Here is a 22,562-nt window from a genome sequence, read left to right on the forward strand (position 1 = left end):
AGCAATAATTACTTACTTACTAAATTCTTAGTATAAAATATAAATTTTGTGATGGGGCATTGGTGCCTGTGTCTATTGATACTGGAATGTCCGCTTGTCTCTGTGTCAAGTATTTCTATCTCTGTATTGTATTTTTGCCCTAAATCTTGCCGCTGACATATACCACCCTTTACATTATAAATAAAAAAATGAATCTAATACTTAACCTAAAGAATTAATCAAAACATCACAACAAAAAAGGATATTAAATACAGTCATAGTCTGTGTCACTGTGGTCTAAAATAAATATAGCTTTCAGAAAGGGAAACCTACGGTTTCTGTACGTTTTCTGTTTCAGATTGAGACGAGCTGAGTAGTGATATTAGCGACGGTCCCTGAACGCAGCGGCAGAGGAAGGACGGATTCCTGGCAACGCCGCAACAAAGCTAACGTTAACCATGTACTGCTAAACCGTGTGAATGCATCAGCTTCGCAAACATGTACTTAGGTGTTTATCTGGAGTGTTTGCCAACTGATACCTACCTCATAGCTTCCTCAAAGGCGCGTTAACACATTCACAATGGGATTTTTTAACGAGCCAAGCTAGCCCAGCTAGCACACTTTGTCTTCGTCGCAGCCACAAACGGTTGACTAGCTAACCAGAACGAGTTGTTGTTAGCTTCGGGCTAGTTTTGGCGAATATGGCAATTGTGTCTGGGTCCTGTGCCAGGGTAAACGGGTCTAGAAACGGGCCTCCTGTGTCAGCTACACCCTCTGGATCTGTCGGGCAGTCTCAGCCCATGATAGCCGTGTGGGAATGGCAGGATGACCAGGGTTACTGGCGGCCTTACAGCGGCCAGGTGAGCGCCTACATCGAGCGGTGTCTGTCACCGCGGGGCCACAGAGGAGGAGCACCCGGCTCTACGAGCATCTGTCTCGGACAATCAGACCCCAGCCTGTCGCCTTACCTCATTGACATACCAAGCTTGAAGCAGTTTCGACAGGACACAGGTAAACATATCTAACACGTCATGGCATGACCTTAACGTTTATTCCTCGTTAACGGTTTTGCCTCAAACCTCACAGGCCCGGTTGGCTGTAACGTTAACCGGCTAGCATTAGCTTGCAGGGGCGCTGTTGTTATGATTCATATAAGCGGAGAAGTATCCATAAAGTTACAGTTCTTTAGCGACATTTTTACGTGAACCTAGCTACAAATCATGAAATACGTCACAACATTGTGAGATTAACATCTAAAGATGCTTGGTGTGTCTTAAACTGTCATAATTTTGTGTGTCTGTATGTGTGTTTTAAATTAAGTCATAGCCATGTATGTAATGTGTCATTAGTTCTGGCATACAAGTGAATGAACAAGGGGCTTTTCGTTTATGTCTTAAAAACATAACACACACACACAACGTTGCAGTTTTAATTCCGTTTATTCACTAAAAATCAATGTGCCTCTTTTCTTTTCAGGTAAGACCCGGTCAGTACGCCGGTCTCTGTTTGCCCAGTCCTCCGGCCTTGGTAGTGGTGTTTACTGGGAATGGGCCAACGATGAAGGAGGATGGACCCCATATGAGACGCGAACCTCTATCCTTTTGGAGCACAGCTATCAGGCTCGCCAAGGCACAGCAGATCTGGGCCCGCATGGATACAATTATATAGTGGATCTCACATCTCTGGCGCAGGTTAACAAATCGACGGGTTTCAGACGCCAGGTGCGACGCCAGTGCAATCTCCCCTACCCGCTGGCTTCTTCCGGACCCCCAGCTATCCCCTCGGGCCCCGCCTGCTCCTGCCAGCAGTGTTTAAGCCACAGCAGCACCGGACCCATGCCGAGCCGTTCGCGACATTCCTTCTCGTCAGGGAGTCTGAACCGGCCTAGCCTTCAAGGCACAGGAAGGGCTGTGGCGGCTCATCCTACTTCTGTCTACTCCCCGTACCCCAGGAGACCTCTCTCAGTTGGTGGCATGTCCTGGGGCAGCCCCTGGGCTCCACCGACATCTGGCAGTCAACTTTCTGCACCTCTGACCAACTCTACCAGTGCCAATGGGTTAAGGTTGGTATCTGACACCTATCGTAGATTGTGTGATTTGGATAGATGTGCAGGGTTCATGTTACAAGGTCCTCTATCTGCTTTCCTCCTCTTCCTCTTTGTCTTTCCTGCCTCTGTCAGTGTTGACCTTTCTTGTAAAACAGGAAAGGCAGAAAAAAAACAGATCTGTAGCTCCAGTACTTCATTGGTATGTTTGCTTTGGCTCACTTCCTGTGACTCTTGTCTGTGTCATCACTGACCTCCCTTCCTTTTGTTCCAGCTAGCAGAGAAAGCTTACTTACAGGACAAAGTGCTTAATTCAGTGGAATAATAAATATCTAGTTCACTTGCAGCTTCTCTGGGCTTTAATTTTTTTGCACGCTGAGTTTTAGCCACTAGAAATTAAAACTAGTGTATTAAAAACATGGTTGCTCAGTAGACAAAAGAATTGTCTAAATTTTTGCGGTGAATGTTTACATTCACTAAAGCCCACACTTTCACATTTCTCATTGAGGTGTATGCTTTAAAAAGAGAAATGGTTGCCATGTATTTAATTTAATTTTTTTAACTCCTGGGTGTGGATGCTAAAGGAGGCGCACCCATGCATGGAAAAATTTATTATTATTGTGTAATAGTACATCGTAATACTCCTTTTCAAGTACTTTAATTGCCAAGATTTTTTTTGACTGAAAAAAATGTTGCAAGCGTCCTGTCCATTGAGTAACTCCACCCTTTTGGGGCACGGCTGCCTGTGGTGTTCTCCCTCTTTGGCAGCCGGCTTCAGCTCTCTGTTGCTCACTGTGTGGCTCTCCTGGGTCACTGTGCCGCCTGGGGCTCGCTTCGCCCCATCTGTGCCAGCAAATTTCCTGGCGGGTGCCCTTGTAACATGAACTGCATGGTCAAAAACATCCATTAGTCTGGAACCACCATCATCCTCACCTCTATTTCAATTCCTTTATTTTGTTTTTCATTTGAATTGTATTTAAAAGTTTAAGGTCAGTCACTGTACACGTATGTTTAACCTAATGAACAATTGTATTACTATCTTTATTTTTACAGTTGCGGACATGCTGTCATAGCCCATATTCATTCAAGCAATATGTTGTTCAGACTGTAGTGCACAGAGCTCTTTGGCTACAGAAATAGACCAGTACCACCTCAGCACTGAGTCAGTGTTGCCTTTTTGCAGCCCTTTAACTGGATTTAGTTTAGCGCTCCATCATACTCGAGGACTAGGGCTGCCACGATTAGTCGACTAGTCACGATTACGTCGACTATCAAAATCGTCGACGACTGATTTAATAGTCAACACGTCGTTTGAAGCTTTGTAAGATCCCAAAAGACGCAGGAATAAGTAGTAGGATTTAAGAGTGTAATAACGGACTGAAACAGAAGATGGCAGCACTGCATGTACAAGGATGCCAGCTGCCGTTAAACCCCGAAGAAGAAGAAGCTGTGTCCCAGAATTCATAGCGCAGCCCAGCTCAGTTTCCAACAATGGCGGCAGCTAGTTAGTTTTAATGTTACTCTTATTATTCTTTCTGGGTCACAAAATAAACGTTTAACATATTTTCAGGCGAGAATGTAGCTGTGTAAACCTCAAATATCTGCTCAGTTTATCAAGACACCACATGTTTTCAAAAGCGCTCCTACGTTTTCAGGGACGTCTGTTACCCACTAGCTCGATAGCTAGCCGGGGGCAAGGCTAACTAGAGCCGTGAGAACACCGGACTCCCGGCAAATCGTTTTCAAACCCACCGCCGTCTTTCGCTACTTAGGTTAAACATATTTAAGTCACTTAGATCAGCGGTCCCCAACCCCCGGGCCTCGGACCGGTACCGGTCCGTGAGTCGTTTGGTACCGGGCCGCGAGAGTTGAGGCTCAGGTGTGAAATGTATAGTTTTCAGGGTTTTTATCGGTTTTCAGCGTTATTTTGTTATCGTTTTTATCGTTTACTCGGTTTTCCTGGGTCTTTTCACGTGTGTTATGAATAAATCTTCTTTTTTTCGTTACCGGTACTAGTTTTATTTTGTTGTATTTATCCGCGACACATTAAAGGCCGGTCCGTGAAAATATTGTCGGGCATAAACCGGTCCGTGGCGCAAAAAAGGTTGGGGACCGCTGACTTAGATAACTTCAAAATGTTATTGTTTGGCTTTTTTTTTTTTTGTATTTTATTTGTTCCTGAGTAAATCGGTTTGGCTGAGATTAAAGTTATAGTTTTTACACAGCTGAATAAACCTCAAGCAGAAAACTGATTGTCAGAAGTATGAGATGCTCGAGAATTTACTCCGGTGTCCTGTTATATTTTAGATAGCAAGGAGTTTAATAACTTCACCGAAACAATCTGCAGATTTCATTAAAATTTAATAAACTATCATCTTGTCTTTATTTTTAGTTAGCACATACCTTAAACACTTAAAGCTGTAAGCTAATGATAGTTATATAAGAGCAGATGCTGCTGGTGCAATAAGCTGTACGTTTTACGTCTAATGGATGGTGATCTGATTAGTCGACTAATCGCAAAAATAATCGGTGACTAGTCGACTATCAAAATAATCGTTTGTGGCAGCCCTATCGAGGACTGACAGCTGCTTCTTTTTCTCCTGTTGCAAAGTAAACACATTCATTGGGCACATATCCATCTGTATATTGACTGCAGAGTCACGCTCCCTGGTTGCTCTGTGCACATGCAGTCACTGCTGAGTTGTTGTTAATCAGTCTTAGACATGGATAATTAGTCATTCACTGAGCTGGAGACAGTCAGTAAAGGTAAATAAGCCTTATGCAGTTACTCCCTGACAGGTTTAATTTTCTTGCTTCTGGATCTAGTGCCAAAGCTTTTCCTTTTCTCTGATTGCATTGAAAACTAAAATGGTTCTTAGTTCTTGTTTTGTTCTTCCTGTCTGGTTCATTGTTGCTTTATTTTTATGTTGACTGAATGTCACCGTCTCTGTTTCCTGCCCTCCAGTGTTCCTTCCATCTCTGTGCAGCTGAATGGATCCACCAGCGTGAGCTCTGCCCTAGCAGGTAAATGGGTCACCGACCATCCATCCTCAGCGTAACCCCTGCTCTGTCTATCCTTCAGTACACCTCTCAGTCAGTTTCAGGTTGTATTCAGTAGACTGTTAGTATTTTAGATGCCACTCCACTGCATTTGTTTTCCCTGTGAGTGTCCGTCTGTTTGGGAAAAATGTGCCAAGAAAAGCCTGAAGGAGAGAGGTAAAAATAAAAATGTGCGCACCCTAAATGTTAAGCAAACATCAGAGAGAGGCTTAACTGATACCATCCCATTTGTCATAGCAGTGTACCTAAAAACAGCTTCTGAAACAGCCCTATTTTGTGTGTGAGTGTGAGCTCACACAAGTTTCCTCATGCTGTGCAGAACATTTGGCTCTGGATGCAAAAGCACGATTAACTTCAGCATTCAGACTTGATCCTATAAGACAGCTGTGGACCCCCACAACCCCACCCAGCTCTGGTTTTTGATTGATCTCTTAAGTCTCTAACAACATAATAGTTCAATGCGCAATTGCAGGGTTTTTCTTGCACATAAAACTTTGGTGCACAGCAAAGAGGTTTTGTATTTCTACCAAAAGGAAAACCACCAGCACTGTGATAAGAACACACTACTATTCAAGCTTAAAAATTCATTTTAAAATGGCCAGAAAGGACAGAAAAACGTCTGTTAACTAAGGCAACACACACTCTTCTGCTTGCATGTGTAGAGACCCTGCTTGACTTTGACAGGGCCCAATGTGTTTCATTTGAGGTAAGCTTGTAGTGAAGGCAGACATGCGAAAGGTCAGTCTGACAGAGGAGGATACTAGAGATGGGGTGAGATGGAGGGAGCAGCTGAAAGAAGAAATGTGGTGAATCTCTGACTTAATGTTTCAAGCAAACTCAGGATCACCACGTATAATAATTTTTTTTCATAATTTCTGTAGTATTTTCCCAAAAATGAAAATGCAGAATCCTGCTATATTTGACAAAATATCTGCATGCTTCATGTCTTATAGACTGTTTTCTTGTGGCACACTCAACTTTGCGTGAAACTAGGCTCCTAATAACAAGCATGCATTAAAAAATGGAAAAATTGATATCATGTCATGATAATATCAGAAGTAGGTACAGGTACTCTTACATCCATGTATTTGTATTTTGAGTTTAATTAAAAGGCCAGTATTTCAAAGCAATTTCTAAATTTGACTGCTGGTCTTTGCCACATTTTCTATAGATGGTGGAGTAATATTGTTATGACCATACATTTTCAGACTACAAAAATCCTAAAGTGAAAATTTGATTGACTCCAGAATACTAACTCGATTTAACTGTACTACAGTCCAACTGATAAGGGATGTTTGAGACCAAAAGCAATGCCGATATTTCTTGATTTAAGAATCTGATATATCAGCCTTTTTTCCCCAGGCACATTAAACATAAACAGATATTCCTAACATTTGTTATGTGTAATAATTTACTCTGACTATTTATTAATGGCTACTTGGGGCTCTACAAAACAGAGTCAACCTCCATAGACTTCCAACGATTTATAGCCCAGTTATAATGAGCTGCTTTGGTCTCTGTCTCTGATTTCATTCTTTAATAACAACTGTAAAGGATGGCCTTTTCTTTCTCAATCACCTGTTTTTAATTAAGGGTCACAGCCACACTGTCATGCCAACAGCCGCTAGCTGCCACCTCGGACTCACCTCGGCTGATTTGAGTAGCTGTGTTTGTGGTTGGTGCCTTTGGTTCCAGCATAACAAGTAGATAAACATAAGAAGTGGTGACACCATCATATTTGTTTGATGTAATTGGAAGGTATCGAAAGACTGTTTGCAGCCAAAGGCTTATTAACACTTGTGAAGTCCTGTCTAATCCAGGTGGTGTGCTCTCTTTTTTTCTCATTATTAAATATGTTATAAATAAAACTTTGAACATAGTGTTTCACACCTTATTTCCCACTTATGAATGACTCATTGGCACATATTTTTAGCACATTGATTTTCCTGAGGTGGTAAAATCTGAGTGCAGTTTGATGTAGTACATCAGCAGGTTGTAATTGTCATAAAATGGCAGAAATGAAAAGCAATGCATTATTTTGTTCTCTGCTGCTCACTCCTAAAAATTATGAGTCAGGTTGTGTGCTATGATAAACTGAATCGATACAATCAGCCCGGAAGAAGCAAGTGGACCAGAACCTCATTAGTGAAAATGCTGAACTGAGACCCGAGGAAATAGTTTCAAATGGAAGGTCACTCTTACAGTTTCTTCTCCAAATGTACAGCTTTAATGGTCTTTGTTCAGGAATGAATATTCATAGGAATAAGAACTGTAGTTTGTACAGTTTTGTCAAGAATATAAAATAAACAAATGTATTAATTTCCTGGTTTGAGATTGACTCGAACTCATTCCTACGTTAGCTTTGTTACAGACTGGTGCAGACACAAGCTTAAAGTAAATTAAATTATCTTTACATCAAATGACCAACACATGGAGCTGTTTGCATGAACGTTGCTTTGGCTTTCACTAGCCTGCCGTTTTCATACTGGAAATCAGGGGAGCTAGAAGATTGAACAAGCTGTAAAGGCATCAGTCTCTGCTTCAAGATTGTCTCCTGGAGCAGCGCTGCACCTCTTCCTGCACACCTGATTTTTGAACCTTTGGATCTCAAATAACCTTTTTCTTTTTTTTTTTGTGGGAGTGAAAGATCCTGTTTTCTGTGGATCAGGTGTTAGCATGTAGGGGCTACAGTTTGGATAGTTTGCAGTTAATTTTGTCCTTCAGATTTCTCAGGATATTAAAGTACAGCCAGAATACAAAAGAATACTACTGGATTTTCACCGGGAACCAGTGAACTGTTCTTCAAAGATGAACGCTTAATTATGAGTTGTGACATGCTAGCTTTACCAGTGGCAAGTTTCTTTTCTATTAATTATGTAGTGGAGTAATGTTTAAGACTTGTTGGCAGCTGTAATCATCTTCAGTGGCATCTAATCTCATTACCTCATGTTCTATCAGTCTGATGCTTGGTGTCGTCTTCCATTTTTGTTATTTCACGGCAGTCATCCTACCATCCATAAACGATTTGATTTTTTTTTTTGTCTTTAATGACTTGGTGACAATCCATATTCTTCAAAAATCATGCCAGCCTCTATCTACATTGACAGTCAATCTTTGGAGATGCAGCTCTGATCACCAAGGATGCTACTGAGCAGAGATAAGTTTGACTTGCGTGGTGAAATTGCATATACGCCCATTAAAAGTGGTAAGAACAGGACTTCCAGTGGGCTGGAAGTAATTCAGAGGTGCCCAAGGAGACAACCTGAAGGAAAAGCTGGCCGATTTAAAAAAATGTAAATACATTTATAAAATATGGAATTTTGAGCAGAGCTATAGGCTGCATTTCAAAGATGCCCACAGTTCTGAAAAGTTAAGTTAACATTTGTTCGTTCTAGTGAACAGGAGGGGGCGACTCTTCTGTTTGGAAAAACAATTGTAGTCTATAGATGTCTATGGTAAAACTAACCCACCACTCACTGGATCTGTGGCCTTAGTAAACACTTTTGTGATGAGTTTGTAATCTCAGTCACTAGTTTGAAGTCTAGTTGGGTCATGATGTTGATTTTTCATGTTTTGGTCTCATTTAGAGTAAGGTGGCTAAAGCAGGGTGTGCTAATGCATGAGCGTGCAGTAGCCTTCATCGTGTCCTCAGCAACCAACATCTTCAGGTCTTAGTTTAACTGTGTTAAATATTCTTGTTAATTAGTATCAGAATAAAGAGACTCAGTGACCAGAAAACTCCTGAGCAGCAGCAGTTCTGTAGCACAACTGGAGGCCCATGTTTTGCTAATAGTTAGCCCAAGTCAGGCTGTACCTGTCAGAACGGTTGACTGCACTCAACCTAGTGTTTTACTTTTGTTTCTTCTGAGTTTGACTTCTTCATTTGTAAGAGAATGGAAGTTCTATTTTTGCCTGTCCTTAAACGGTACCGCACTTAATCGTAGAATTGAAACTTTTAGTCCACATTGCAGAGGGTTATTGTGCTCTTGTAAATCATTCCCTGTGGCCCGACTGGTCAGACTTGGAGCTTGTGGGCACTGTCGATTCCCAGTGAATCTTTTCCTAGCTCCAGGACGCCCTGGGTTTTGCCCTTAGCTGATGAGATTTATGTCACCACTGCAGCAACATTAGCCGTGTTCGCAATCAGCACAGTGGATTTAAGACGAGGGACAGCCACAGTAAACCAGATTAATTTGTTGAACATGAACAGTATGGGTTTAATTTGAAAATCTCTGCCGTCTGAGTGTGATGTTTTTTGTAAGTGTGTATGGACAAGGCTCGATGTGGGCGCGTCAGCTGCTGCTACCTCTTGATTTGTTCCCTTCTGCCTCCTGCATATCTCCACTTGCCTCCTGCCTTGCTCACCTGCCCCACTCTGCCTTGTCCCATCCCGCCTCAACCTAAACCAACCCCCACCCTACCCCCCTCCACTTCCAGGCATGGCCTCCATTTTGATGTCAGCAGTGGGACTCGGCGTGCACTTCACCTCTGCCCCTCTCCCTCAGCAGCAGCAGCAGCATCCGCCGCCACAGCATCAGCAGCCTGCTCCTTTCTCTCTTCCTCCTCCTCCTCCTCTCCTTCCCCCAGCCAGCAGGCCCATCAAGCCCCACAGCAGCAGCAGCACCAGCACCAGCAGTTCAGTTAGGAGAGCAAAGAGGCAGCACAGGAGAGGTAGCTACCACACCATCAGTCCTCAAATCTACCTTTTTTTTTTCCCCTCTCATCAACATCATCGTCATCCTGTGATCTGCTTTTCATCCTCAAGCACCACACGCTTGAGGAACATTAAATCCTGCATTGACTCACTTTCACGCAAGTGTACTGACTATCTGTGTTTGCTTTGATTCAACTGTCACAGGCTTTTCTGCTGTTTCCCCCTCCAGTGTCATTCAGGCTCTTCAACTCCTGCACCTCATTAGCTTTAACTTCCTTCTTAAGTCTGCCTTTAGTTGGCTAAATGCGGCAAAAAGATGCTCTCTGGCAGAATGTTTCAATTCTAAATACAAGTGTATAGATATGGGTGATAAACTACAGGAAGAAAAACCTGAGTAAATAGTGTGTGGGGGGCAGTAAGTGCAGATAAGAGGAATATCTTGCCAAGCAGCTCAGAGTGGAACGACTCTCTCGGCTTATGGTGGCATTTGCTTTCATTTGTAACATATTTATTACAGCAGCAGGTCGTCGTTTAGGTGCTTATGACATCAGGACAGAATGTTGGTACCGTTCCAGCTTCTCATGCAAAACGACATTTGAAAGAAAAAGCTGCTGGAGGTTGATTTGGTGTGTGTTAAATGGGCTTTGCTCATTTTCTGTAGTTTGGTGTCACTCGGCTAATATGTTACTTGTCACTTTCACATTATTGCTGCCGTTCTTTGTTTCTCTATGTTGTCACAGCCGCTTGTTAAAATAAACAGGTCACGTGTCAGCGATTAGAAGCACAGCGAGTCTGGAAACGGGTCAGTGAAGTTGTTGTTTTTTGTGTTTCTCAGCTGGGAAGAATTAGTCGATCTTTGAAATTTTTTTTTTAAATGGAGCTGTCTTACGCAATAAACGTAAAACGATGAGGATGAGCGTTTAGTTAGCAGAGTTTTCTTTCCTAAACAGACTTGACACTCACGCTTGTGCATTTGAGAGAATATGTTAGCAAAATGCGGACAGTGTCTGTTTCAATGTCTCATGTTGCCAATCAACATTTAATGCTCGTTGTTCTGCTAAGCATTCACGTCTTCCCTCTGCATCACATATTTACATCGGCTGGTTCTTGATTGGAGGATGTTGGTCAAAATTGGACACAATTTAATGGTAGCTGGAGTTAAACATGGGAAATGTTTGACTGAAATTGTATTTTGAGATTGTGACACAAACATTTCATTTCATCTCATCAGAATCTCTTCTTGCTGCTTCTTGTATGCTTGTGGACTGGCCTGTTTTGACTCAATCGCTCATTGACTTTGCATTTTCTCCTTTTGTTCCTCTTTCAGCATCAACTCAGAGACCCGAGGAGGTGATTCAGCGCTACATGGAGGTGGTGGCTGGAGTACAAGACGAGGTAAATGTTTCCGTTTTCCCCCCGTCTACTCCCAGATCTGTTAGAAATGAAAGAAAAGTTCATTTATTGTTTTGATGAACAATTCTTGCATGAATCGGATTAATGATTCTTTGGTCAGTATTGAGGTCAAAAATATTTTACACAATTAGCCATTAAACACTCAACGTCAGTCTTTTTGTTACTGGATTTCCATCATCTTTAAATGTAATTCGAGTAAATAACCCTTTACCACTTCTACGTTGGTTCAAGCCCCACGTCTTATAACATGTCCACGCAAATTGTCTTTAACTTGAAGAGTATAAGAGATAATCTGGTTGGGAATTATTCCCAGACTTTGTTTTCTCCTTAGCGCTCCTCCCTTTAGCGGCTGCTACAGCGGATCATCACACCACAGCATCCTCCTCTGTCACTCCAGAAATCTGTGGTCGTCCTCTTTTCTTCCCATCCTTTGCCCAGTATATCCACCATCCCTCCTCTGTGCACATGTCCAAACCATCTCAGTCATGTCTCTCTAACTTTTTTCCAAAGCTCAACCTGAGCTATCTCTCTAATGTTCCCAATTCGGTTACTCCAAATGAAAATTTAACATTTTTAATTCTCACACCTGTAGCTCCACCGTATCCTGTGTTGTGACACCTGTAGCTGTTTCTGTGTGTCCTCCTAGACCAAAAGACTTTCTGCTGTCTCGGCTCAAGCTTAACTAAACACTGAGTTTGGACTTTATAGAGAACCACAATTCAAAACTGAATGCAGCACAAAAATTGTTTTATCTCAGCTGTCTTGTTCGATAGTGATTGTTGAGCCAAATGGTAAATACGTTTCTGTGAAGTGAGTTTGTGTTCTGTAATTTTGCTCTGAGCATACATATCTCATGTACCTTCAGGACTGTATTATCTGCATGGACCAACTGTCCAACCCATCTGGCTACGAGACCCCATCCACAGAGGAGGGAGGCCAGAACATCCAGCCAGACACTGTGGGAAAATTCATCAAATGTGGGCACACCCTGCATATGCTCTGCATGCTGGCCATGTACAACAATGGAACGAAGGTAAGAGACTTTTATCAGCAGTGTAGCCTCAGATCTGAAGGACGAAAACCCCCACAACCGTGTGAGGACTTTTATTTAATCTTTATTTAACCAGTAAAAAAAACCTGAGATTAAAAACATCTTTAAAAGAGTGTCCTGCCCAAGAGAGACAGCAGTACAGTCAGAAGTTGCATAAATTAAACCCCCCACCCCACAGGAAGCCAGAGGAAGTAAAAAAAAAAAACCCACACCCATAGATTACCTTATTTGTTCGCCCCAGCTTTATCTCGGCTCAGTGTGAAAACCTCTAATGGATTTGGCCCTAGTTTATGGGCGTACTAATTTCTCTGTATCACCAGGCGTGTTGGTAGGTACATCTGTCATCATGTGGCCACAAACATGTAGTGACAGCGGTTTGGGGGAGTAGAGCAGCATCACCAACATTTGTAACATCACCAACAAAACAATTTCCCAACTGGTGTTGATTCTGCTAAGGCCGAAGATGGAAAGATGCCGACTGTAAGAGTCTGTAAGTCTGATGGCCAGGAAGCCGGTCCTGGCTACAGCACTAGCGCCTCTGCCGTGTTTGTTTCAGGTCATTTCAAATGCAGATATGTGGAATAGCATTTAGGATGAATTTCTACTTCAGAGAATAATACCCTGAAACAAAGTCTATAAGTTCAATCTTTGTACTTTTAAACAACTGCCCACATTCATGATGGTCAAACATGACCAGCAGCTCTAAATCTAAAAACAGTTTATCAGTGAGGTGAGTCAACACATTTTGAAATAAGGTTTTTTTTTTCCGCCACAAACAGAATAATTGGTGATTAATTTTCTCTCGATTGACCGGCCGACTCATTTACTGCTCATTGATTGCACCTTCAAACTTGCTCTTGCATCATGATCCACTCATGAGGAAGTTGTTGAGTGTTTCTGCTTGTTTCTACTGATGGTTTGGTTGACGTGGCTCTCTGGTGTCTTCGCCTCCTCCTCCTCAGGATGGCAGCTTGCAGTGCCCCTCGTGTAAGACAATCTACGGCGAGAAGACGGGCACCCAGCCGAAAGGCAAGATGGAAATATACAGCATCGCACAGTCGCTGCCAGGCCACCCAGACTGCGGCACCATCCAGATAATCTATAGCATACCACCCGGCATACAGGTACTGCTGCTGGTGCTTCTGTTTCTTTCAGCTGCTCCTTCTCTCCTCCATCTCACCCTCCACCCCAACCCTCTGTATGTGCTCCTCCGCTACATCCACGAATCTTCTCTGAGGTCTTCCTCTTTTCCTCCTCAATCATCATCCTTTGTTCAGCATATCCACTGTCCCCCATTTGCACATGTCCCACGTGTCTCAGCCCGAGCTGTCCCTCTGATGTACTCATTCCTAATCCTCTCCCTTCTGGTCTCCAAGCAAAAATCTCCTGATCTCCAACTCTGCCACCTCCACCTCCTGTTATTTTGTTAGCTACATCATCTCCAAACCATACATCAGAGCAGATCCTCACCAGCCGAAAAAGCATGTTCAGGCGGATTGTTCAGATACTGGACACAATCTGCTGTTGCTAGACTTGACAGGCTGTCAAAATCGATAGCACAGATTCGTCTGCTGTCCCTGGAGAAAAGAAGCTCCTGGAATAGTTAAAAGGAACCAGAATCATAGAAACTTGTACTTTAGAAGTAGACCAGTTACTGATGTTATACAATGTTACAATAACAAGACAAAAAGGTCAAAACTCCTGCAACAACTCCATTGTCAGACCATCCTCAATGTGGGCCATGATCACAAGTTCCACAAGAGCTGGGGAAAAAGGAGGAAAGACCATCTTTCTGTTGTGTCTCGATGAATTTTCCTCAGTTTCATACTAGGAGCAGAAGCATGAGGGTAATCTCGAACTCAGGAGTGTTTTTGTATGTTTGTCTGTGTCTGTGCCAGCACATTTGGACGTCTAATTAGAGGATGACTGGAAGAAAAACTGTTGCCTGGACGACAGCTTGTTCACCATTAGCCAGGGCTTTCTAAAGTAGTTTTAACAGTCTGATGCTCGGCTTTGCTGCTAAAGAGCCTTTTCCTGCATGCTGCTGTGAACGGCTCAGAGTTACTTCCTCCTTTTATTACAGCGTTTTAGGAAAGAAAGCCCAATTTCGTTCGCAATTTCTTCTGTCTGTAAATCTGACTTTTATGTATTTATTTATAACCTCCACATATACAGCCGGCCTGAAGTTGTAAGCACTTAAATGCGGTTTGTATCGATCTGTTGGTTTACTGTTAACAATCTGCAAAATCTTTGATTAGATTATCCGACTGTTCCGAGTGACCTCTCTCTCTCTCTGTTGTATTAAACTTTATAACTTAACATCAGTCACTTTGTGTCCTTGTCACCAGGGTCCCGAGCATCCCAACCCAGGCCAGCCGTACACCTGTAGAGGTTTCCCTCGCTTCTGTTTCCTGCCAGACAACGACAAGGGCAGAAAGGTAAGAACATCAACTTGCCGGAACTCGACAGGCGAACGTCATCTACCCAAACATCGGCGTAGTGCTCCACGAGGACTCCAGCACGCTGTTCTCATTAATGTTGTGCTCATTTATAGGGCTGTGTTGTTTTCATGGTGCATCAGTGCCTCATGCCGTGTTCACTGGTAACCACAGTCGTACTCTTTAGAGTCTATAAATAATCTCTTGTGTAATTCACTAATGGAAAATTGGATTAAATTATTCCAGTTGTAGTTTATCTGTGCCGCGCCGCAGACTCATTTCCAGCAGCAGACGCTGGCGGGTGAACGCTGCCTGCACTGCATGGATGTGAGATCATGAAAATATCCCCACGTTGGGGACACGTCATGACCTCAATGACGTATTTTGTTTTTCATGCCATAATGAAATACATGGATGGATTCAGGTCTGGACTGCAGTGAGACCAGCTTGCTTGCAGATAATTAAATAAGCCAAGAATGGAAAGAAGGTAAAAGTTAGAGACCCTAAAATAATACGGAGAAAACCCCAACAATTAGACAACCCCCATCTGGTCTTTAAGTCTGATGTCATTAGTGTCCAAACTCCACTTCAGGTCCCAAAGTCAAAGGAACACTGCAGCATTACTGAAAGTTACAAACTGTCTAAATTATTTTATCTGTAATAAAATCCATCCATAAAAACAGATTTTATGAAATTTAACACAATTAGCAGGAAGTTGGCTCGCTAGTTTCCACCTAAACATGATATAGCATGTTCTGACTGACGGATTTCTGAAAAAATTCAAACGTACAGCACTCCTGTCACTTCCAACATAAATGAAGAAAAAACTAAACAGCAGTGACGTTTGTAGGGTTACTGAAGTTGGACTAGCTGGTACATAATGATGTGCTACGTGATCGCTAGCAACACAGCTATGTTAGCATAACATAAACACAGTGAAGCTGGAGGATGAACGCTAACTTTTTAAGTTAACGTGAGGGTTCCTGATGGTTAGGGACAAATGCAATCGCATGGCAGGATGCTGTAAACGGACCAAACTTCAGTCAGGAGAACAACTGAGATAATCCATCTATAATACGAGGTTAGTCATTAATATTACAGCTGGACTGTAGTTACATCGTAAGGTTTTAAAAACTGAGCTTTCAAACGTGCTGCCGATGAATAATGGTAAATAAAACCGAGAGAGGCCGACAGTTATCACTGATTTTTCTTTTTTTTTTCTTTTTAGGGGCTTGTTCAGATTAAATAGAACAAGATACAAAGCATTAAAGCATGTTTTTAAAAAAAAAAACAACGGCCTTAATAAACGCAGAGTAGTTTAAATCCGGTAGCAGGGTTCATAAGTCATCACTTAAAGACCACATGAGCAAGCACTTGGCAACAGTGGGAAGGAAAAACTCCCTTTTACCAGGAAGAAACCTCTCACAGAACCAGACTCATCTTAAGTTATTGAACAATTGTTTAATTGAGCTGTGAACTATTCGGTGACACAAACAAAAGTAACACAAACAAAAGTAACAAATCTATATTTTAAAGGCTGGAAAACGATGAGATGATAAATTTCAAATCCAGCCGTGTTTCATGAGCGCTCCTTGTGTTTCTGCTGTAAAGGTCCTCGAGCTGCTGAAGGTGGCGTGGATGCGGCGTCTCATCTTCACCGTGGGAACGTCCAGCACCACCGGAGAGCCCGACACAGTGGTGTGGAACGGCATCCACCACAAAACCGAGATGATGTCCAACTTGTCGGGCCACGGCTACCCTGACCCCAACTATTTGGACAATGTTCTGTCTGAGCTGGCCTCTCAGGGCGTGACAGAGGACTGCCTCAAACCCCCAGGAAGCGGCAGCGGCGCCAGCTAGGCCTCAGCTCCGAGCTTCGCACGCTTCCACTCACCGCTAACCCACCGAGAGTTAACCCTCCTGAATCCTCTGCTCTGTGCCCAGGTGGACTTCCTGCAACATCTGTGTGTTAATAAATTCATGTCAGCGTCCACCCAAACCTCATGGAGTGAGCGAAGGGAGGGAAAGTGAGCTAAATAAAAGCCTTGAATCTTCTTTGAGAGGAGACACAGTTGGAGTAGAATTGTTTGGTTGCGTCACGTGTTACAGGAGATTGGACTCAGATAAAAAAAAAAAACAAGAAAAAAGCAGCAGGGCTCCACTGACTGAGCCCTCCATCAAACCTCCATCAGCTGGAGGTTCTTTCTGTTTATTTGTTCGTCCGTTTGTTTGTTTGTTTTATTCTATTCTCTTCTTTTTCTCATCAAGCCTCATCTATATCCCCTCATTCGGTTTCCATGAGAATGAGAGCTTACGCTGGGGATAAAAAGTCTCACAAGCACTTTAGTTCTGACGCTGCATTTAGCTGGCAAGATGTGCGATCTCCCCATAAAGGGCAATTCTTCTTCTTCTTCTGTTGTTTTTAAATTGGTAACTAATGCCAAAGTGTTTCTGCTGAAAACGTTCACGTTTAGCTCAGCGACTTGGACACCTCTCGTAGCAAACTCCGTATTGATGAGAAGAGGCAATATTTACTGTTGTAAATAAATCTAAAAAAAAAAAAAAAGAATTAGACAAAAATATGTTTAAAAAAACATTTAACACTACTTCTGATCTGACTGTGATATATTTAACACAATTTGATGAGAAGAAGCACTCACAACAGTCTGATTTTACTTTTTATTTTATTTTATTTTTTCGGATGTGCAGAACCTACGCCACGTTAGGTTCGCTCACTTAAATGTTTTACAGTTTGTGTTGCCGTGTGTGACACGGGGACAAGGTGTATATCTCCCCGACGACCTCAGTTCTCCTGTCCAGACAGGTGTAAACGGCTGCCGAGATGAAACAAAAAAACAAAACAACGGCTCTGGATGAGAACATTTTTAGTGTGACAATCAAGGTCATCGGACTCGTCTCGATTTTAAAGAAAAAAAGATCCTGCGGGTTGCCGCCTCCTGTATTCACATGCATTATTCTGCTCACAGTACTGCAGTACAGTCGCTCAACTCAGTCTTGACATGTATACAAACAAGAAAAAATGGGGGGGGGGAAATATCTGCAATAAAGACATAATGCAAAACGAGCCCTGGTTCGTCTCTTGTATCCGAGTATCTGTTTGAGCTGACGAAGCTTCAGTCTGCAGGGTAGGTTTGCAGTTTTTGTACTTTAAGGTGCTTCAGGTCCTTGTATGCGACCCCCGCTAATTAGCTGCTGTATGACCACTCGATGGTGATCATCATGGATAATGGCTCTCAATACATGGCTCCCTGAAGCATTATAGATTGGCACCTAATCACGTCCAGAGAGGGCAGAAAGAAGATGAAGGTGGGAGATGTCTGATGGTGCTGTAGGTGGTCACAGCAAAACGCATTATCCTGATTATTTGCTTCTGTTTGTTATGGTGAAACGACAGCTGGGTTTCCTTTGCAGGGAGTGTGGCCTCAGCACACTTGGAGGAGCTCCTCCAGTTAAAGGGAACCAGCTGAGGTGGTTCTGGTATCTGACTAGGACACATCGGGGATTGCAGGGATGGACTGCTGGACGGGATGGACGTCCATCAAGTCTACATACATCAGCCAGCAAAACAAAGAGTCTCCAAATATCAAAGAGCGAGGAGGTAAAGGTTCTTTGGCAACGCTTATCACCTTGACTTCTTATCTTCAGCCTTCACCTGCACCTGGTAAAGATGCAGAGCTGCAATAAAATGAGTCTGTGTATCAGCTGCTTCTCCGTTGCCATGACGATGAAATTCCAGCATGAGCACCTCTTCAGTCATTTGAGGATACAGAATAATGTAGATGAGGAAGTAAGGTTTTTCTTTTTGTACCTGAAGTCCGTGAAGCTAAAAAAAACCAACTATTAAGGCAACACTTAAATCAGTATAGCATCAGGTGAGTTAAGTAACAGACTGGTCTACTTTAAAAGTAGATTTTATCACCACACATTATCCCCATAAACTTTGACATGAATTTCTGAAAAGAAATCAGTGAAACTCTTTAAAAAATTACCATTTTTAAAAATTAGTTGATCTCTTAAATTGTAAGAAAAACATGTAAAATTGCAGAGCTGTAGCTCATTGATTGTCCTATTTATTTTTTACAGTGTATCCATTGTTTTAAAAAAAAAAAAAAAAAGGAAAAAATGACGTTTTCTGTCATTTAAATTTTTTATCTATTACCTAAATACTTTGGTGTATGATGGGGGAGATCTTTATCAGCAAAGATAAAGCTGTAAAACATATGAAAATACAGTTAAAAGTTTTTCACAGCTTTTAAGTAGGGCCGGATTAGAGTCTTTGCTGATCTGACTTTGCTGATCTGGCCCCCAGCCCTTATGTTTGACACCCATAATCTAAACCAGGGTTGGGCAACTCCAGGCCTCAAGTGCCGGTGTCCTTCAGGTTTTAGATCTCACCCTGGGTCAACACACCTGAATCAAATGATTAGTTCATCACCAGGCCTCTGGAGAACTTCAAGAGATGTTGAGGAGGTAATTTAGCCATTTAAATCAGCTGTGATGGATCAAGGACACGTCTAAAACCTGCAGGACACCGGCCCTCGAGGCCTGGAGTTCGACACCCAGATCTAAACTGTGTTAAAACATCACCTCCTGGTGGTGACTTTTATATCTAAAGTTGCAGAAGGAAATTACATAAAGTACCTTTAAAGCTCAGTGGGGATGTAAAAGCTTTATCTACCTAACCCCTCCAATTTAACTCCAGACACTGGGTTAATGTGTTCTGATCAGATTCCACTGACTGGTCTAAACATGAAACACTCCAAGTTATGAAGCAATAATAGGCATGGGTCAAGTAGAGGTGAGGTGCCTGCATTAGGCACCAGTTGTGGCATGAGTTCAGGTTTATTAATAGGCTTAAACACGGGCCAGCTTTAGGGCTTAAACTTGGCCCTGGGTATGAAATGCTGGAGGTTATTACTGGTCCCGGGTCACCACATGCTGCTAAGAAACCAAGCCAGCCCCTCCTGTTACAACATCTGCCATGACTTTTTGATTCAGACATAGCTCAGTCCCAGCCACCCAATCCCACGGCTGCTTATTCCACCGAGAAGAGCTAAAAAGAAACACAAATACAGATCTCTGTTTTCTAGTTGTGACTCTATGCTCCCATCATTCATAGCAAGAAGCTGTTAAACAAGAAGTGCTTTCAAAGCCTTTAGGACGTAGCTGCCGAGGAGTCTTTATGTATGCCCTGTGTGTTCAGTGCACTGCTCGGTGCCTTCTGAGCAGTTTTAGTTATCTAGCTGCAGAGCACGAACCCATTGCTTCCTGCTAAATAAATGTTCCTTTAACCACTCAAACATTTATTTCTAGTGGAAATGTTAAGAGAGAACATGACCGCTTGGCAGGGTATTTCACTTTGACTCTGTCTTAATGGACTCTTAAGTGCACAGAAGAGCTTTTTTGCTTTAAGTTACCTGCAGCAAGCAGAGAATTATGGATAGCAACAATAATATCCTGTGTTTCCCTGCCAAGAAGGTTAGGTTTGTGCTGCTGTGAGTCAGTTTGTCTTTTTTTACCAGGATGAGGTGAAAACTACTGGGGCACATTTTTGTGAAGGCTGGTGGATAAGTGGAGTGTACTGAAAGGAATTTGGAAGACAGGAGGCAGCGACCTCTCCGGGTGAACAGTGAAGCCAACAGTTGGACGCAACTACAGTTCCTGGAGTGAAATCCCAAATGTTCCCAATATTTGGGAAATCCCAAATGTTCCCAATATTTGGGATTTCACTCCTAATTTTACAACAAAGTTGGCTCACCACTTTTTTACAGTCTCTAACAGACTTTGCACACATCCAATCACAGCATCAGGAAAGCTCTTAGAGGGAGGTGGAATGGTGCTGCTGTAATATTAGTATTTAAAGGCTCTTTTAAAGGATTTTGCAGATTTGCAGTGAACGAGCTTGTTTTGTCTGGCTCATGCAGGAAATAATAAAGAAGGGAGAGCCACACAACAACAGCTTCCACCAAGCCGTTTTATTAATCATAAACTGAGAAAAAGAAGAAAAGAAAACTGGTGCTAACCTACAACCAACACGCAACTTAAATTAGGGATGATACGCAAAGTGGAAAGAAAACCAAATTGGCTGCCTGAAAAGTTCCAGCCTTCCAGGAGGAGAGAGAGCCATGTTGGAAGGAAACAAACTTAAATAGGCTCCAGGTGAAGTCCATCCATCAATCCATCCTCTTCTGCTTATCCAGTTCAGGTTCATGGGGGTTAGAGCCTATCTCAGCTGGCCCATAGGGCGAGAGGTGGGGTATACCCTGGACAGATGTCTAGTCTGTCCGGTGACATCATTTCCTGTTTTAGATGGGAGCAGCTCTTAATTAGGACCTGAAAAGGAGGAAGCAAAGCAGGCCTTCCAACCAGTACTGACAAAACCAGCGCAGTCACCAGAACTAAATACATAACAGCAAATGTGGGAAACTAAACGGCGTGCTAAACTACAAACTCCAACATTCCTAGTAAATAATGTTTATTTACTAATGACACATGTTTTCAGCCATATGTATCACTGTGGCTTTCAATGACTTCTGAGGCCATTTTATCCCACATTTATGGAGTTGTACTGTACTAAAATAAAAATAATAAAATAATGAAAATCATTATTTGTGTAGTGTTTAAAACGCTCTTCCAAAATACTAAAATTACTAAAGTTACTAGTTGTTTTAATCTGGGAATAGAGCTTTAAACGTGGCTCGTCCATTCCCTAAATATGGAATAGGTAAAGGAAATCTTTAGGACATAAATATGCAGCAATTTCGCCTAAATCAAGGACTGACATATTATCTTTGAAAAAATAAGGCTGCTTAAATGAGAACTTCGATTGGTAAATATGACTATATCATTATTTATAATAGAAATATCCATGGGCCTTACTGAGCTATTAAACTTAATACTGATGGATGAATTTTTGTCTACTGAGTAAATAGTAGAAACTACAAAATCAGCTTGTTTGTTTTTTGTTGTGTGAAAATAGCCAATAGTCATGATGAGCAGCAGTTTCTTCTTCATTTTTAATCGTGCACATACAGATTTGAATCATTCTTTCAATAGATTTGTGTAATGTTTGGACTCCTGCAGATCAGCCAACCATCAGTTCTTGTCTCAGCTGATTCACTGCTGCCTGTGAGGCTGATTTTAGGTGAGAGGTGGGGTACATGCTGGTCTGGCTGCCAGTCTGCTGCAGGCAGTGACACTTCCAGAGTCTGCTGGGACCCCTCCAACCAACATTCATCACAATTATGTTATTAATAATAATAACAATCCCCTAAAATGACAGGTAAAACATTACTCAAGGAAACAGCAGAACCCATGTTTATTTTGGTAACAATGGCTGAGACAAAGTGGCTGGTTATGAAGTGTTAATGCTCTAACTACCGGTGTCTGAGCTTTCAGCTGATATTGCATGGCTGCCTCAAAGTTCAGATACACTTCTTGCCTACGGTGTGCCACAGGGTTCTGTTTTGGGGGCTTTATCGTTTCTGTTATATCTGCTCCCTCTTCAGCACATTTGGAGGACTTCTAATGATATTTCTTATTGCTTCTACGCAGATGACATTCAGTTGTATATGTCAAGCCTACAGTTACATATTACAAGCCTAGCACGGGTTAGCAGACAGTCTTCTCCGACTCAATAAAAAACAAGAGCCCTCGTTTGGGCCCTGACAGATTTTGCCTAATGGAAATTTTAGGTCCCTTTGCCACTTTTCTTAAATGTTCAATGAAGAACTTTGCAAGCTCACATTAAATCTCTGGCTCTCTCATAGTTACCTAACATAATTACCAATTAAAAACATTGCCAAGTTGACTTCCACTGTGTCATACTCTGAATTGAAAATTATTATTTATGCCTTTATTTTGTCACGTTTGAATTATTGTAATTCTGTTAAAAAGCAGCTA

At 42.3% G+C, this 22,562-nt stretch overlaps 1 protein-coding gene across 2 annotated transcripts; it reads left to right on the top strand.

Moving 5' to 3' along the window:
• The first annotated feature begins 351 nt into the window (after positions 1-351).
• On the top strand, positions 352-17,724 carry dtx2 (deltex 2, E3 ubiquitin ligase). 2 transcript variants are annotated; one of them, XM_084940924.1, is made up of 9 exons: positions 352-990; positions 1,456-2,041; positions 4,989-5,047; positions 9,521-9,754; positions 11,065-11,132; positions 12,016-12,183; positions 13,164-13,325; positions 14,550-14,639; positions 16,251-17,724. In XM_084940924.1, the coding sequence occupies exons 1-9, from the start codon at positions 681-683 to the stop codon at positions 16,497-16,499; spliced, it is 1,926 nt and encodes a 641-aa protein (XP_084797050.1). In that variant the 5' UTR covers positions 352-680; the 3' UTR covers positions 16,500-17,724. The 2 variants fall into 2 exon arrangements, with proteins under 2 accessions (XP_084797050.1, XP_084797051.1); XM_084940925.1 differs by lacking the exon at positions 9,521-9,754.
• The last annotated feature ends 4,838 nt before the right edge of the window (positions 17,725-22,562 follow it).

The sequence above is a fragment of the Perissodus microlepis genome, chromosome 10 (genome assembly GCF_051167445.1).
Source record: "Perissodus microlepis isolate ML-2025 ecotype Zambia chromosome 10, ASM5116744v1, whole genome shotgun sequence".
Taxonomy (NCBI): domain Eukaryota; kingdom Metazoa; phylum Chordata; class Actinopteri; order Cichliformes; family Cichlidae; genus Perissodus; species Perissodus microlepis.